At 39.4% G+C, this 18,911-nt stretch overlaps 1 protein-coding gene across 3 annotated transcripts in view; it reads right to left on the minus strand.

Moving 5' to 3' along the window:
• The window catches only part of rubcn (rubicon autophagy regulator), a 30,092-nt gene extending 20,676 nt beyond the window's left edge, over positions 1-9,416 (minus strand). The window contains exons 1-8 of one of the 3 annotated variants that reach the window (XM_034236401.1): positions 9,076-9,416; positions 7,055-7,208; positions 6,747-6,830; positions 5,865-6,024; positions 5,539-5,645; positions 2,473-2,698; positions 1,373-1,792; positions 616-663 (exon numbers count right to left, since the gene is read on the minus strand). In XM_034236401.1, coding sequence (XP_034092292.1) covers positions 616-663; positions 1,373-1,792; positions 2,473-2,698; positions 5,539-5,645; positions 5,865-6,024; positions 6,747-6,830; positions 7,055-7,208; positions 9,076-9,113 — 1,237 coding nt within the window. In that variant the 5' untranslated portion in view covers positions 9,114-9,416. The remainder of the gene's footprint in view (positions 1-615; positions 664-1,372; positions 1,793-2,472; positions 2,699-5,538; positions 5,646-5,864; positions 6,025-6,746; positions 6,831-7,054; positions 7,209-9,075) is intronic. The other 2 variants (XM_034236403.1, XM_034236402.1) reach the window with 2 other exon arrangements.
• Between the last annotated feature and the right edge of the window lie 9,495 nt (positions 9,417-18,911).

Genomic DNA, 18,911 nt, shown 5'->3' on the forward strand with positions numbered 1-18,911 from the left:
GCGGTGTGAATGCGCCTAATGGTATACTAAAATCCATGTGAAAAAAATTGCTTCTCACTGTTCTCAGGTCAAATATTTATATGTGATTAAAAATGCGATTAATTTCGATTAATTAATTACAAAGCCTCTAATTAATTAGATTAATTTTTTTAATCGAGTCCCGGCCCTAGTAATAATGTTATTCAAAGCATGTCCACATACAGGACAGCATCTGCTTTGCTATTTACATGTATCATTATTATCATCATTAAATGTTTGTTTGTTTTAGGGACAACTCTAAATCACAATGGCAGTACATCAGTTATACCGACTAGCACAGCTGTAATGTGTAATGATCACGTTTAAACTCAGTTTGTATAGAACTTGCATGATAATGTCAACAAAACACTGAGTGGTCATGAAAGATGTGTGCATAAACAACCAACACTGGAATGGCTCATTTGACAAACCAAAATGGTTTTTTAAACATCCAACAACAAAAGCACATATAAGGAGCTGATGGCAAGACTTGAAATGAAAAGGAATGGAAAGAGTTCATCAGCATGCAGAGGTGAAAGGAAAAGGGAGTGGGGAGGGGGGTATAATGATGGAGCACAGTGAAACTGCACTGCCAACCTGCCACCGGATCTTCTATTATTATGGTGATTTTTCGATGGCCCCCTCCTTCGAATACAACAGGGAAAAGAGAGATATAGAGCAGAAGGAGAGAAATTACCTCAGGCAAAGAGGGGGAGACAGTGAGCATAGAGATGTTAATTCGGAAACTTTTGAAATCTTCAAATAGGAAGTGGGCACCTTGGGGAAAGAACGTGGGCTCACCACATTTTACAGAGCAACACATACACGAAAACTTTCATGGACTCCATCTAAATCTCCCCAAACATTGTACAAAAAAGGAATTGAAAATCAGGTCTTTCCCTCACCTGACAGAAACCTTACATCTCTTTAATACTGTAAATGAATACAACTCCACAATAGAACACATGCCACTAAAACAGATTTTAAATGATTTTTACAAGTTCTTCCTACCATAACACTTTAATCTGTAAACATGCAGCACGAAGCAATGGATCAGTGCGTTGAGGAAGAAATAAACCAGCTAAAAACTCTATAAAAACGGGGGCTCACCACTCCAGTAAGTGGGCTATATTCTCTTTTATCATTACATATCAACAAGGTGACCTGAACCCCCATCATATCTCCTGTTGCAGTTTGGATATGCAGAAATGTTGGATTGCGGCCTAAATGCACAAATGCTTGGGGATATTTATGATCAAATATTGTAATGCTAAAATTAAACCTTTTATGTTATACAACACAAGTAACACACATTCATAATGTCAAAAGAGTGACACATATTTAGTCGACTTACTATTCCTGAGTTTCTGATTGATCCCCGTGTCAGATAAGGAGCGGGTGTGTCCTCGGGACCCCCGGCCCGGCCCCCTCTGACCCTCTGAGAAAGAGGAGCGTCTCGGTGGGGGCGGGGCTAGAGGACCCCGTTGCATGGACAGGTCCGGGGTAAAGTCCACCTCGCTGTTGTGGGTGGAGCTTTGGGATTCGCAGCGGCTGCGTTGCCCCAGGTTACCGATAGCCAGATACTCCGGACCGTCGTCATAGTCACAGTCACAGGAGTCCCCGGCATCGGGCTGAAAGGAGGCGGGCGAGGGGGACTCTGAGAGGGAGGTGCCAGGGATCGAACCGGGGCCAAGAGGTGGCGTCACCCCTCGCTCGCTCTCCCCCGGCCGGGACACACACAACCAGGGAGCCCCCGTGCTGCTGGAGGTAGGGTCTGCAACAGAACGGAGAGATAAGGTGAGATGGATCAAGACAAAAGGTCACAGGGATGCTTCTCTGTTCCTATGAGATCCTTTAATGAAAACCACTCTGAAACAGTTGTATCTGTTTAAGTAAGCACAGGCAGTTCAGGACATTGACTTTTCGAGGCTGTATCAACACATTCTTCAATAACCGATCTTGTGCACAAACAATCAGACCTCTGTATGGTTGAGTCAGTCGAGCTATTCACATACAAACTGTAGTGCCTTCATAGGGCCTTTCCTCCAATCCTGCCCTCTAGATCTGTATGTACCGATTACACCATCTTCTCTGCATTTGCTTAACTGAATGTACAACTATCCTTATCATAAATAGAAACAAACACACTGGTCCAATACGACAGTGTGTACCGAGATCTGAAATTGTTTTGCGAAAAGGTTTGCTTAAATGTATGTTTCTAAAAATAAGTGCCAACCGAGATGATCTAAAATAATTTAACAACGGAGCTCCAGATTTCAACCCCCATGACCCAAAGTGGTCTCCATGTTTACCCAGATTTGATTTCCGTTTTCATAAATAGACATGTACGATCAACATATCAAGTGTTTCCAATCTTCTACACTAATTTTATTTTTAACAAGGATGAACATGGATTTTAACCTATACTTTTTTCCCCATTAGCCCTTCCCTTACTTGTGCTATTGCTGTTTTGGGGTCCGACTCCCGTAGTGCTCCCAGAGTTGTGGCTGGTAGCGACTGCTTCTCGGAACGAGCAGTTGGAGGTGGTGAGTCTGCGATTTAGAGATTCTCCTCTGGAAGCCGAGTCTGCGTTTCTCCAAGCTGTACCAGCTCCAGGCAATACACACAGGCTCTGGCTCTTCAATAGGCCCAGACAGGTTGAGCCCTTCAGAGGGGACAGCTGGATGGTAGAAGGGGAGAGGTAAAGAATAGAAGGCCTTTTCCCAAATGCACACATTACATTTATCTTTTATTTAAAGAAAACAAATCACATATTTCTAGACCAAAACAGTGGATTTGTTGTAGGGCTGTGCAATTAATCGTATTTTAATCGCGATTACGATTATGGCTTGCGACGATTAGGAAAACAGCATAATTGACAAAATACGATTATTTTGCTGGGTGCGCTTTCGCCCCTCCCTAAAAGCCCACTCGGCCACGTGGGAGTGACATGTGTTGTGAGTGTTCAGCGCAAGCGAAGATGTCAGAACAAGAGCAGCAACTAGTTAAAAAGAAGGGTCGCGGGGAGATTCCCAGTCGATCGCGAGATGTGTCTAAAAATAGAACAACAATATTCTGTTTTATCGTTAATGTCCTGTAACATAATGTTCCCGTCCCAGAATAATGCACTTGAACGCATCAAAGCTTTGTGATTGGCCGGCCTCACCCCATGTGTCCGGGCGTGGCTGGTGAGCAGTGCACTAGTTCGCTGACGTTGTCCGTGTCAACAGCATGGATGGTCAACAGGAGTGACAGTCCGCACACACACAAGACCGCAATTATGGCAGAAGCAAAAAAGCCCAAAATATATAATTTTCACTCCAAGTGGGAGGATGTTTATTTTTGTATCTATTCCAATTCAAAGTCCATCTGTCTCATCTGCAATGCGAGCGTGGCTTTATCGAAGAAGGGTAATTTAGGACCGGCATTTCAAAACAGTGCACAAACGCTACGAGACGGAATTCCCTCCTAATTCTGCCCTACGCTCCAAAAGGGGAGGGGCCTGAGAGCACAGCTAAATGCACAGCAGTCCATTTTCACCAGGCCCAACAAGTAGGGGTGGGCGATACCACAAAATCTGGATTCGATCCGATACCAAGTATTTCAGGGCCAGTATCGCCGATACCGATATCGATACCGATACTTTTTTTAATGAAAAGCGTCTTATGTACTTTCATATAGGGGAGAGCTGCATGACATGATTTTTGAACTGAAATCATCATAAATAGACTAAATCTGAATTCATTTTCATGAATAAAGACAGGACAGTTTTTATAGACAAATACACGTTTTACTTTTGCAAATTTAAAGTGCAAACATGAAAAATAACAATACAAAGTGGCCAAAGTAGCGAACTGTCTTCTTGCACACATCACAGTTCGCTAAGTTTTAATGGCCAGTTGTGAAATTGCTCCACACAACGCTGCTCTTTCTCTCAGCCATCATGCGCGTGTGTGTGTTGCACTCGCGAGTCGCTGGCTGCTGCTGTCCTGCCCTGCTGGCTGCTGTCAGTCAGCTTGATAATCGGCGTTCAGGCAGGGAGCCTCGAGGAGAAGAGGACAGCAGTGGAGAGAGAAGAAAAGAGCATATACTTGTGTTCGTCTGCACATCGTTTTTTGAAGAAATTGACGAGTAGAGGAGACGAGAAAAAAAGTATAACAGTATCGATCCTATTGGCTCTAGTATCGATATTTTGAAACGTAACGTAATATCGGAAGTATCGATATTTTGGGATCGATCCGCCCACCCCTACCAACAAGAGCAAGGCTGCTACCAGAGCATCTTATCGTGTCAGTCACGTTCTTGCGAAACACATGAAGTCTTTCGAAGACGGCGAAGTTATGAAAGAAGCTTTCCTGGAGGCTGCGACGTGCTTTTGTGGGACAGTAAAAATAACAGCAGCATTTCAACAGGTTTTTGATATAATAAAAACTCAATTTAGATACTGTTATTAATCTGCTGTAAGTTTTAGTTTGTTTGAATTTATTCATGATAATTATTGTACAAAATGGTATAAGAATGCAAACATTAAGATCTGTTCTGTTTAAATTGATTATAGTCTATCAGTTCAGAAACTAGTGTTGCTTGCATCCTATTTTAAAGGCATTTCTTTTTATACTCTAATAAAATGCAACAAAAAATGGGTTTGATTCTATTAATGTTGTCTTTTTTATTGCACTGTTGCTGCAGCAGATTACTGTGTAGCTTCAGATCTGAGTTGTCTTATTAGTAAGCCTAATTTATACTTTTGTAGCAACACTATTTTTATATAATGGCAAAGAAAGGGTTCTTCAGAGTCTTTTCTTTTTTTCCTGTGTCATATGTGGCAGCACTGCCACAAGTTCCTCTTCAGAGAGGGTCTTCAGTACAGGTGGCAATATTGTCACCTGCCTGCGCTCATCTCTGAAACCAGACCATGTAAACAGGCTGGTATCTCTTGCAAAAAATCTTTAAGAGATGACATGAGCAGCCCTACCAGCATTTGCCATGGTGGCCTAAACATTTTTATTTGGTCTTAAATTGTAGTTCAACATGTATTTCCTGTTACTTCTGGACCATGACGGTTGGCCAGCCTTCAACGTTTAACTGAGTGGAATATGTTGAACCAAAATGTTGGCTATATGTTAAGGAGTTTTCAGTAGGTTGTGACAGTGCACTGCAACATATTGGATTTCATTTATTTTGGTCTAATTTATTTTTATTTATCATATTAATATATGTTTAGTATGGTTTTGGAAATGCGCTCCAACACATTTATTGATCTTGTTTATTGGTAAAATATTATTTGTTTTAAAGTTCAATAAATGGTCAATGAATAATCGTCAAAATAATCGTGATATCAATTATTGACCAAATAATCGTGATTATGATTTTTGCCATAATCGCACAGCCCTAATTTTTGTTGTTATATTCAATACCCCTTTCTAGTATAAATGCAGTGATATAACACTTTGTTTTTTATTAATTATTAACAAAATAACAATAATTGATTAGATAGTCAGTCATTTTTGCAAAACCCACCCCAAAGGTGTCTACTTGGGCAAGCAGTTTGGGGTTATTCTGCTCCACGGCTTCCAGACACTGGAACATGGCGGTCACATGAGGCTCACTCAGCAGAAAGGCATGACCTTAAAGGCAGCAAGGGACAAACGGAGATAAACAAAGAGGCCGACAAAGAAAGGTGAGCAGATTAGGTAACGAGAGAGATCATTTTTAAGTTATTAGAAGGATAGAAAAACAAAGAAACATGTATTTGAGCTGTTTCTTACTTTAGTTTACACTTGCCACCAATGCCTTCCAAATTAAACTTTACATTGATGTGACTCTTTGTGACCTTTATAACTCACCATTATAGTATTTACTCGTATGTCCCATATGCCGGAGCAGAGGTCTGAGCTGAGAAGACAGCATGTGAACCTGTAAGCTGTGAAGGAGCCAGCGCTCGGCCTTGTAGCTCTCCCCAGCATTCCTCATCCCGCTGCTCAGCACCGGCTCCAGGTGACCGAACTGTGGACAGACACAGAGGAAGAGAAAGACAGACAATTGAAACAGGTGCATATTGTGAAAGGGGAGATTTGATGTCCTCATTTGTCATTACTTTTCCCACAATGTTTAGTAATCAAAGAGCAATCAGTATAATTGGATCTTGTTCCAAATCTTTTCGGTATTTACTCTAAACATACTGCTGTTTGTTTGCAGCCCAGTCTGTATGACACTTCATTTAAAATCATCTAAAAAAGGCAATTGGGTGGTGGTTTACGATGAAGAGTGAGCTAAAATATATCAGCACAAAACTTAAAACAGGCTTAGATATCATAAACCAATAGTGACAGGATGATTTATACGTGGTGAGCGTCTGCTGGTAAGTAACTGAGGGCGTAAGGAAGATAATACGTTTATTTGACTATGCGTCCCTTTCCTTGTTGAGAGTACTGGTAAAACACAAACACTAAACTCTAAATAACACAAACAGGTAATCCAGGAAGGGAAGTGACTTTGTCGCAGGTATTTGAAAGTGTGAAATGTATCAGGTATTTAACTTTGCATATAGTTTAACAAAAAAGGAAGCATTGTTTTGTCTGACTGGCAGATCAGCTCTCAAAAAAAGATTGCAGTGTTTAGACATATGTACACATAATCTCACCTCCAGTGACAAAAGTCAAGAGATTTGAATGCTGAAGTTGAAAATATTGACATACCACCCTGCATTATGCTAGCTGTGACAATACCTGTTCAACGTGCGAGGCGAGGTGGGGGCTGATGTAGCGAACACACCACACAAACGGCCAGTAGTCTCTCTGCTTGTAGTACACCTGCAGCACAAAACCAGCATGACCCAGTTACAGAGAATACAAGACAATAGGCCATTATGCAATGGGAGTGCATCCCATTGATAAATGTTTTTTCCCCATATTTCAGGAAGTCAATTGATGATGGAAAAATACTTGCCGAAATGTTAGAAAAAAAAATAACACTAGAAAGAGAATACATGAGAATAAATACAAAAGAAGGCATGGCATCAGTCAGGAAGTCTGACCTGCTCATTCTTCAGTCCATGGCTCAGGATGTTGTTCATGTCCTTGTGGAGTCGTTGTAGGCCGCCGTAACGTGACCACACGTTGGGGTTGTTGGTAGACACGAGACCCTCCACTGTGGTCTTCAGGCTGGACAGTAGCTTCCATTGCTCCTTCCTGTGGGGAAAAAACAGGGCAGCAAGGACAGAGTTAAACAGAATGAGAGAGGAAGTTTAGGAATGAGGAAGGATGTAAAAAAAGTGCTGGTGTAAGCAGTGTTGTGGTTTAAATCATTACTCATTTATTTAAAAAAAATGTAGTTTAGTAAAGATAATCTTAAAAACAACCAGGAATGCTGACCCTGAATAAATGTATTTGCAGTATCATCACATCTAAACCTTACAAAACAGATACATACATAGACACCTACTCCCTATCTATCTAGATTCAAAATGTTTACAAGAGCTACAAGTACATAATAAGCTTGGGAGTTCCCACTAACTCAGTGTTGATACACTATACTTCAGACCACAAATAATGTTTAATATGGAGGAAATTGCCATTGATTCCCATAACAAAAAATTATAAGTCTGTTGCTCACGATGCATAACTTCAGTGAGTCAACTGTAACTTTACTACAGGGCTATGGAAATATTTTGTTCTAAAAAGTGTTGTTTACAAAACACAATTATCAGGTAAAATCCCTTAGGAGCAATAAAGCCCGTTTCCCCTTATGTTAGCAGTCAACTGAATGTGTTTTGACATCTACCCGCATATCTGCAGCAATGGGACTAAATAATCTGTTGTCAGTAAACACCAACACATGAGGGGGAATTATTTGTGGACAGGATAACTTAACAGGTCATATAATGCTATACTTGAGCAGGTGTTGTCTGTCTGAATTCATTTTAAAATTAACAAGCCCCCCATACCTATATCATTGTATCAAAATTGATCATTTAAAATTAAGATCTGTAATAAATCCATGACAGAGAAAATGCCAAATTGACTTGGACAATGCAGTCGTGTAATCTAACTGATTTACTCTAAACTACACTCACTTACGCCAACTGTTTCTTATTCATTTTATAAAAACCGAGCAGGGCTAGGCAGCAGCATCACGAGTTCAGCTACCTAGCCAACAAGTCAAATCAAATCATGTAACTTGGGAACAGAGAGGCTGCTGAATGTTTGAGAACATTCTCCTCGTAGAGAGCATAATGGGTTTATCCGTACAGCCTATGGTTTACCCAACAATAGTGGTCTGTCTGTCTGTCTGTAACATTTCATGTTTGCATTTGGTTGTCAAATACAAATGATACCATACTAAATATACGGATTTTAGAAACTAAACTGTATTTGCATCATTTACACTTAAGAGTCTCTTTCGGCACCACTTTGTAGTGAACATCTCCAGCATTTCCTCTTAAACTAATTCTTCCAGTAATCGTATAGTCATCTAACATGATTTATATATTATTTCACTGTAAAACAAGCACATAGCTTGATACATTTGCCAAAATCATACATATCAATTAAGTTAATATCTGGCACAACACAAGCCGCGACGTCTCGCGTGGCGTCAACATCATCTGACAGCTACGGTTAGCAGCTACAGTAGGTGTTAGCTTTCATTTAGCGCTGTTAAAATGCCCTGGATGTTAGCGAACAAAATGCAACCAAACTTTCACTTTTTGATTCTTCAGTTAGTCTTTGATTCAAGGCAAGTTGACACGCCTCGCAGCTATTTAGTGCCGTTTGCTTAAAGTAGTCAAACCTAGCCTAGCTTTGCCGCTAGCACTCGATCGTCATTACAGTTAATCCACCAGTATCATAGCTAGCTAGCATGCTACCGTTGGGAGTTGGCTATCCAACATTGGTACAGTGCTTCAGTTAAAGTAAGCTGCCGCTTCAAATGCTGTCACATTATGTTAGTTACTAAACCATCAAGATGGTTCTAAATATTACAGTTTGTTGGTTTACTTTTAATCAATGGTCTCTCGTAGCACAGCTAGCCGGGTCACCACCCCAGGCTGTCACTCACCTGCGCTCCTCCGCCTCTTCCTCCGCCGATATCTCCATGTCCTCCGGACGGAATAGAGTACCGTAGAAAGCTGCCAGCTTTCCCGATAACTCCAATATGGTATGTTATACTAAGAAGCTCTACCTCGGAGGTAGGAGTTGTTAACCGGACTTCCAGTCTTCCGCCATCTCTGCCCCGCCTGTCCGAGCTAAGAACCACAACAGTGAGGCCGCGTGATCTGCTGTCAGCAAGTGGGCGGAGATGTTGTCCTCTACTCGACCCTCTTTTTAAACCATGTTAATGATTTTCCCCTTTGTTGTTTATTAAATATGCTGGCGTTTGCAGGACTTGTAGTATATCAAATGCTTAAGTGACTGGTAAGAGAAAACGCCTTCATTTATAGACCCAAGACATCTGAACGGAATACACCTTGGTTACTACCGCCACCTGCTGTTTTTTAGTACCATTGCATTTGTGACTGCTGCCCCCTGTTTGAACCATGGATGTATAATGGTTTGAACTCACACGTCTTGCTTTTTTGGCACAAGCAAAATGTCGTAAAACAGCGTCTGATCTTCCAGCAACATCCAGTGACTGCTCCATGGAAGTTAATTTCTCAATGTCGAACAGTGGTGTAACTAAAGTACATCCATAACATTCACCTGTTTGCAACTTACAAATTATGTATCACTTGAATATTCTTATGGCACTACTTCTATTCTATTTTATTGTATTTACTTGCACTATTTTATCTTGTTTTATTGTGTTGCACTGTTGGAGGAGCCTGGGACCTAAGATTTTCATCGACATATCTAAACTGTATGTACAATCAGGGGCGGATCTACCGGGGTGGCATGGGGTGGCAACTGCCACCCTAAACAATAGCCTTGCCACCCCAGCTGCCACCCCAGTTGGCATCTTTGTTTTGAAAGAAAAGTTGTGGCTCATCGGACATTTGAGAGAAAATCTCTAATGTCCGAGTGCAAGTGAATGCAGCACAAGACCCGAGTCTTGTAACCCCGGCCCTGGCGCGAGAGTGGAAATATGATTGGTGGCGAATTCACTTGAACGGGGGGACGGCGCAAAACGAGAAGCCTTTCGGACTCAAGTAGACGGAAGGAATGAGGTAGTTGCGGTCTACAATGACAGAGAAGAGTCTGTGAAGTTTGGCTGTACTCAGCATTGAATCAAAACGCACTAAAGCTTTAGATCTTAATAAGTTTGTGAGGCGTTTTGCTGAACAACATGGTAATCGCCGCATTCAGCTGTAATAGGCATGCCAACTTGATGCTCTGCTCACGGATGACTCGATGAGCATAAAAAACTGTTAAGATGATGACCTTGTATGCGTGTATATATTTTTTTATTTGTGGAGGTCTGCCCCTAAAAAACTGTTATAAGTCCTGAGAAAGTAAAATAAGACGGTGTGTAAAACTACACTGCCCAGACAAAAAAAAGTAACCACTTTGATTTAACTAGGCCAGTAGGTAAGAACTTTCCACTGGACAATAACTTACTGCAGCGATGTATATGTTTTAGCTGAATACACGTTTTTTAACCCTAACTGATGCAGTTAGTCACTTCTTTAATATTTGTTCTTTCTGATGCAAAGTCAAGGATGTAACTGTATATCAATAATGATATAATTACTTGTTTTTCAAATTTGAAGGAGGGTGAGCAAGCATCTTGATGAACATTCATCATTAACTCCTCCAAAAAATATAGTTTATTCAATAATAAATGAATATGTGAATCATAACAGTTCTTCACTATATCTGTAAAGCGTCTTTGAGCACCTGTAAAAGCGCTAACAAATTAAATCTATTATTATTATTATTATTATTTATTAACAGTGATTGACAGCTGATAGGAATAATATGATTGTTAATAGTATCATATTCATTCAGACAAACATCGATGAGACAGTTAATTAATATACTTATTGCAGCAGTCTTCATAGATTTGGTACCCCTGCTGGTCTAAGAGTGAAACCAACTCATTCAGTTAAAATTCATTAAATTACGTCTGCCACCTTATATATGCATATGTAAGGCTTTACTGATGTGCCACAATAATATCACCTATGTCATTGAGTTAAAATATTAATATTGTGGCTTTCCAAGTTAATATTGATTGTAGGGGTGTAACGGTTCACAAACATTTCGGTTCGGTACGTGCCTCGGTTTTTAGGTCACGGTTCGGTACGTTTTCGGTACAGCAGAAAAAATTATCGCAAAACATTAAATATATATATATATTTGTTAATTATTATTAAACTGTGAATAATGTATTCAAATAAATACAAAATATAATAAAATAAACATTAAGGTGCAGCATTTCGATGAACTGAAATAATCTGTATTTGAACTTTACTGTACTAGTACTCACAAAACATAAACTATTAGTTTTGGGTTTTGAATTATTATTAAACTGTGAATATTCACTCAAATAAATACAAAATATAATAAAATAAACATTAAGGTGCAGCATTTCGATGAACTTAAATAATTTGTATTTGAACTGTACTGTACTAGTAAGCAGCCAGTTTGACATTAGGACTTGCTTGTCATTGTATTTTCATGTTTTTTTAAAGAGAAATGAACTTGTCCACATTGCTTGCCGAAAGGGCAGATCTGCTGGCACTAATAATGTCTCCTGCTGTGGAGAACACCCTCGCTAGGGACAGAGGTAGCAGATACAGCCAGGTAGCGCTTTGCTAACATGGCAACATAAGGATATTTGGCGTTTTTATTAGCTTTGGCTCGGTCTGAACTTTTTGCGAGTGGTGGAGGCTTGAATGCTAGTGGGAGTTGGGTTTGCACTTCAGTCTTTTTTCTTTTGGTACCGGTGATATTCACGTTCGGGTGATGCCTTTTCATATGAGTGTGCGAGTTTGATGTATTGCCAGCCGCGTAACCAATGTTAGTTAAACAATGCCGACAAACAGCTTTGGTTCGGTCCACCTGTCCGGTCCGTCATCCTTGTACGTAACTGTGAAACCAAAATGTTCCCAAACCGGAGACTTCAATGATGCTGGAGGATTTTCAGCTCAACTTTATCTGCGTTCGCCATTTCGACAGTTCCTCAAATTACTGACTACATTTGACGCATCCCTGTGACCAGCTCTCATAGTATGCCTCTCGTCCAATGAAATGACTTGGTCGCTCTATGATATATACCTGAGATTACTTCCAGAAAGTTGTTCATGTTCTCAATTTTTTACGTTTAACGCTATATTCGTTTGGTGTATCGTGTACACGTGTATCAAACCGAAGGGCCCGTACCGAATAATTTCAGTATGGGTACGTGTACCGTTACACCCCTAATTGATTGATATGATTGCGATTTAAATCAGCATATACTTCTGCCAGGGGATGCCACCCCTCAAAATCTCCTGCCACCCCATGAATATTTGTCTAGATCCACCCCTGTGTACAATAAAAGCCTTGAATCTTGAAAAAAGTTTTTAAAAGATTTACTTTACTTTAATAACATTTTGAGGGACTTATACTTTACTTAAGTATTTCAATGTTATGCTACTTTGTACTTTTAACTCACTACAATTCAGAGGCATATCGTGTACTTTTACTCCACTACCTGTATTTATTACCTTTAGTTACTTTGCAGATTTGGATAAATGATGTGAAATTTAAACAACACTTAAATGAAACTTAAGTTACACCCCAAGTCAAATTGTACAGCTACCCTGCAGTATACAAAGTAATTACTTGATTAACATTTTGAATGCAGGTATTTTACTTAAAGGGGACCTATCATGCAAAATGCACTTTTGTATGTCTTTTATAATATGTGTCCCCGGTGTGTCAGGGAACTCACGCAGCGTCAGAAAATAAAACCCTCTCTCTTCTCCTCCGTACCCAAATCTCTAAAAACGGGGGTACAACGGAGCTGATCCAGATTTGCGTCCGATATGACGTAATATTGGAAATGTGGACCCACGGCACTATCAGAAAGTTGCTATCAGAAACAATGCCCGACTGTTTTGGACGTAATATGGTCGGTGTTTACATTAGCATCGCTAACACTCAGAGCTAACCTGTACTGGAGAGATATGTGTGTGAAGAAGCTGGATATAAAAAGGAACTCACCTTGTGGTATAACCGGCAAGAGAGAAAGCCTTTGAGCTCCATACTGTTTCAGAAATAATCCTTGATAATCCATGATATGGCATTTCATCACGGCAGTATTTAGTTTAGACAGTAGCTGCCGGGTCCCGCATAAGCTCAGCCCATGGATGTATAATAAGAACTGGATACAGCGTGGGAGGCGGGGCCTCGTTTATTCCTATGAGAGTTGCTCATTGGCACATGAAGACAAAATGCCCCAACTTTTGAGAGAGCGAAACGTCATGAAAGTATTCATATAATCATATAATCCGTTCTTATTGTGCATCCATGGGTAAAGGTAAAACTCATGTAGTACTAAACACGTCACATGAACGTGCCGGGCGGCGCGGTCCCGTGGATTAGATCCGCGTTCATAATGCCGAGGAAAATAACTCAGAATAACGTTATTCGCACATTTTACAACTTGAGGACCGAATGTTTTTAATAAGGGCTATATTTTCCTCAGAGTCCGGCGCAGGACAATTTCCGTATCAGTCCGTGACGTCACTGGGCCCAGAAATACTTTTTCCCTTTGACTAACATTGGGAAAGAAACGTCTGTAAATCAGCGGATACTTTTTTTTAAACTAAATAAACTACCCAGTATGAACTATTTTATAGCCCTTATTATAATCATTAGGTCCTTAAAGTTGTAAAATGCATTAAATGCCAAATCTAGATGTATTTTCTGTCTCCATTCATTCTACTGAGCCCTTTTTATTATACATCCATGGGCTTTTTAAAAACGTTAGCCCAAAGTCAGCACTTTTGAAACAGGAAGTGAAATAGAGGGATATAAACAGGGCTGCACATAACTGGTGCGCATGCGCACCTCCGCCAAAAAAAGAGCACCGGGTCATTTGAAACAAAGCGCATTTGCGTACCAACATTGAGAGAGGGAGAGAGGGAGAGAGAGAGAAGGGAAAAGAGAAAAGAGAAAATATAGGATAGATGAGAGAGAGAGAAGAGAGAGAGAGAGAAAGATATTTGCGAGTTGCATATGAACCATGATATGAACTCAGGGCCGGCCCGTAGCACTGGCTAGATGTTCGCCTAGGGCGCCAGACCTGGGGAGGTGCTGCGCTGGCAGCTCTGGGAGGGAAAAAAACATTTTGACCGTTGGGGCTCATCCTAATTTTCGGCCTTGATGTAACAATATTCATAATTAAGTAAATGTAACACCCTTTTCACCGCGGTTACACGTTTCATTTGCCCTGTACGATGGGCGCTGTAAGTGATGAAAATGGGGGATGTTGGCTTATCTGGCGCTCACAGCCAAAATGCGAGGGAGAGAGGGAGGGTGCACCGGTACCAGCGCTGTTGTTATTAGAATCTGGTGCCGTGCTAGCGGCTCTAACGGATATAAGAAGAAGATGTTTCTACAATAATGTGGAGGGAGAGTCCTCTCCAGTCAGACTGAGAGGCTGATAAGTTAACTACAGCTCAGTGAGGTAAAGTACTCTGAGTGTTTAGATAGTTCACTTTAGTCTAAGTTCAAACGGTTTGGTCACAATTTATGTAAACACATATTTCCAAGGCACTCCTTTATAATTATTGGGATAAACAGGTTTGAAATCATTCCAATGTATACTATAGGACAGTAACCAAAAATATCCTTTAAAACTGGAGAGAGAAAAAAAAAAGCATAAATAAATAAATGTTAAGGTAAAATAAGATATGAATGAACAACACAAATAAAATTGGTTATTGGTTATGTTCACATACTTATTTGATTACATCCACTTGTCTAAGATGACAACAGAGACTTTCGACCCAAAACCAGCTGTTGACTTGTGGATGCAAGCAGCTAATTGCAGACTGAACCAGAGAGAAAGTAGTAGGCCTACATCATCAGCTACCATGTCTGACAGTCAGGAGGGTAGTGATGACAGCTTGTAGGATTACTGGTCGTGCTAATGTTGTCTTGTGTTCACCTCTGCATGTGTGTTCTGTGTTCACCTCTGCATGTGTGTTCTGTGTTCACATCTGCATGTGTGTTCAGTGCCGTGTGTCTGGCAAATAAAGTTCAGACCCCCTCAAAAGTTACGGTTTATTTCATTTTAAGGATGAGCACCAAGCAACATCTCCAGGTGCTCCTTTGAGAACCAGGGCAAAAAAGTTATGTGCACCCCTGGATATAAAGCATGGCTAGAATGGGTGATCTGTTTGGTATTTTGAGTAAAACACTTCATAGACATGTTTTTTATATGTTTTTATATATCTGAGACCTATGCTATTGCCTAGAAATAGCATGATAGGTGCACTTTAACAGAGTATACACTCTGGTACTTAATTACTAGTTACAAGATCTGAGTGTCTTCCACCTCTGAATATAAGCTATGACTTGCTATTTCTTCCACATTAGTTTCATATGATACCCACATGATGGCACCAAAGTCTGTTCATTGTTATTACCATGTGCTCACATTTAAATGAATCCCTTTAATGAAAGTGTAATCACTTGAAGAGAGTGATTCACTGTAACCGTCACTCTCATCACCAATAACTGCTGGGTGTGGATGTAGTTGACTCAATTGTGAGTAATTGATCTTGCATAGACAACAAACACATTCCCGCAAAGCATAAATCACGACTTCTTCCTCTGTGTTAAGTGACAAAATGACAATCGGGATTCTGTAGCAATGTTAAGTGAGGCTGAGACAAGAGAAATGCACAATATTCACTTGTGAACATATTGCCCTCTAAAAATACATGACCTCTTTGGAAATCTGTTAAAACCCGTGTGAGTGCAGCTTCACACTTTGCAAACGCAACAGAAACAAGTTTAAATAGGGATACATTTCTAAAGACTATTACTTAAATCCTTATAGCAGCTTTTCATTTCTTTATTTACATGTTTTATATATCATTCCAAGCTCCAAATATATGTGTAGGCGGTATTCAGAAAGTATACTTTAGACTAGTAATATGCAATGCCAAGACTTTTTTACACATGTCCTGCAGTATTGTCGTGTAAATATGTACGACTGTGCAGAATGGGCCCTTTCAGAGTGTTTGTTTCTCTATGTAATTATTGAATGATTGGTCTTGCATAAACATGTAAACAGCATTTTGATTTTCAGGTGGATGTTAGGACATGCAATTCAGTATAAAGCACATTAACTTTTCAGCAGTATTAAGTGTTCTTTTTAAATTAAAATATCTTGCTTTTCCCATTAATGAAAAATGTTTTTAGATATTTTACGGAAAATGTAAATATGGAAAAGTTCAATTGTAAATGTATGGGTAAAATAAATCTAGTGGAGCAAATATATAAATCTGAAAACATTCAAAGTACACAAGAAACAAGTACCTCAAAATGTTACTTTTTGCTTATTGACACACTACATTCTGCTTAAGGTCCATATGTGACATTCAGGACATGTCAGAACAACTTGATGAGAAAGTCCCGAGCTTTCACCTGTATTTGCTCACAGTTACACAGAAATACACCTCGCTTTACCACGAGTGTTTGTGAGCAGCTATGACTCAGAGCTGCTAACCGCTGCAGCATGAACACACATGATGAGTATGTGAGGAGATCACACTGTGACAGCCTGGTTCATCCAGTTATCTTAGTTTTGCAATAATGTGCCGGTTAGGTCCAAATGTTGCCTTTTTCATTTTTTTCATGCTCTTAAATGGCGACATACAAAACTACATTCAGAGGGTTTAGCATAAATCTGTCTTTGAGTTTCTTTATGTAATTGAATGATCTAATGTTCATGTTGTACAACACAATCCTCATCTTTCCTTATGTCACTCTTAGGCCGGTAGAGTTATGTTCAACTGAATTAAACAAGGTTCTAACAAGATTTTTAACACGATAAAACAAGCATACACAAATTAAATGTATGTCAAAAGGATATTCCCTTTTTGTATTTTACAGCATTACAGCATTTTATGTGGTAGGTAAATGGTAAGTAATGCACAATGTGTAATTGAGGAGTATACAAATGATGCAGGTTATGAAGATAGGAGCTTTGGAGAGAAACCAAGCCTATTTAAAAGGGTCAGAGGTCAACCTTTGCTACTAAGAAGGGGACAGGTTTGTGACTAGATTATTCTGGAAAACCCCTGATATTTCTTGCTCTTAAACCACCTGCTTTCTGTTTAGAAATAGAACGCTCCTACCAGTTAAAAAGATTCAATTAGTTTTGAGTCCACATGCCACTGTCATTTAAAGCAGTGATTCTCAAATGGGGGTACGCGGACCCCTAGGGGTACGTTGGGGTACTGCGTGAGATTTAAAAATACCAAATATAATCTTAGTACAATAAGTTAAATAGAAAACACAATTTTATATAAAATATTCCTAGAACCTCATATAAACATGTCAAATTGGTGTATTGTATTTTATAGTTTTGCATAATATATCATTTTGTTCATTGGTTTGTTAAACAGATATTACTTCAGTTGAAAAACTCCTTTGAAAAATCAGTTTACATTTTTTTTCTTTTTTCATGCAAAAAATGAAAATATCCTTAGTTTGTTGTAAAGGAGTTAATAAATCACACACTGAGGGAACATCACTATATTGGAATTATTTGTATAGGCTTTTTCGATCAAACATTTTCGGGGTCGGTCAGGGGGTACTTGGCTGAGAAAATGTTTCAAAGGGGTTACATGACTGAAAAAAGTTTGAGAAGCACTGATTTAAAGGAACAAAGTGTGGGAAATAATAAGATTAGCAGTATTGTTGCATTTTCTCCTGGTCACTGATTTAGTTGAGAGATCATTTAATTATCCTCCCTGAAGCGAAAGTCTGCACACTAACTGAAGCACCATCGTCTTCCCCACTTCAGACCAGACCGTGAGCCATGGGGGAGGAATGTAAGACCGATTATTAGCATGCAACTGTGATGAAACTGAATACCAGGCCCACATACGTAAGTGATTTATTATTGCACACTTTGTTGAAAAGCGAGTATGACGTCGAGTTTGACTTGACGTGACAGTCTCTGCTTAAACACAACACTGAGTAAGTACCTGGAACAAATGTAACCTTCAACACAAGCTCTGACTAATCAACTATATGGCACCATAAAGGAGTCACTAAGTAAGCTTCTTTGATTGATGTTTAAAGTATACACTGACAATTTAACGAGTATTTTTGAGTTGACATGCTTTAGATTTAACAACGGCTGCAGTGGCTGCCAGCTTGGGGGTGATGTAGGATATCTTTTCACATACCGGCATTGCTTTGAAAATTACAACCTTTCTTCCAAGTATGAAGTGATCATTTATGTCTGACATGACAGATAGGTGATGAGTGACTAAGGATAAATCCTTTCAGATTTCACACGTTCCTCTGTACCAGTTTTCAGCTTTGTTTCTACAGGTTTTATGTATCTTCCAAGCGATAGATTTATAGATGTTTTGTATACCTAATAACTGATTAAATCATTACTAAAGGTAAATAAAACTTGATATTTAGACATTTCTTCAGATTGTTGTTTCACATTTGAGCTAAATTAAAGCTTTCTGCTCAATTTGTTGTTCATAGATTTTGATTAAACCACCAGTACAATACTTATTAGGATTTTTTTGTATTTAACCATTTCGTTTTTCATCATACCAATGTCTAAAAAAAGTCTTTGCACAAAGGATTACTGTATACACTCAATTGAACGTTTTAATTGTAGAAATTTGAATTTAATTTGCTATGTAATTGTATATAATGATAAGTATTGCACTGTATATTTTTGATGTTACTTTCTCCAGCAAATTT

The sequence above is a fragment of the Gymnodraco acuticeps genome, unplaced genomic scaffold (assembly GCF_902827175.1).
Source record: "Gymnodraco acuticeps unplaced genomic scaffold, fGymAcu1.1, whole genome shotgun sequence".
NCBI lineage: Eukaryota > Metazoa > Chordata > Actinopteri > Perciformes > Bathydraconidae > Gymnodraco > Gymnodraco acuticeps.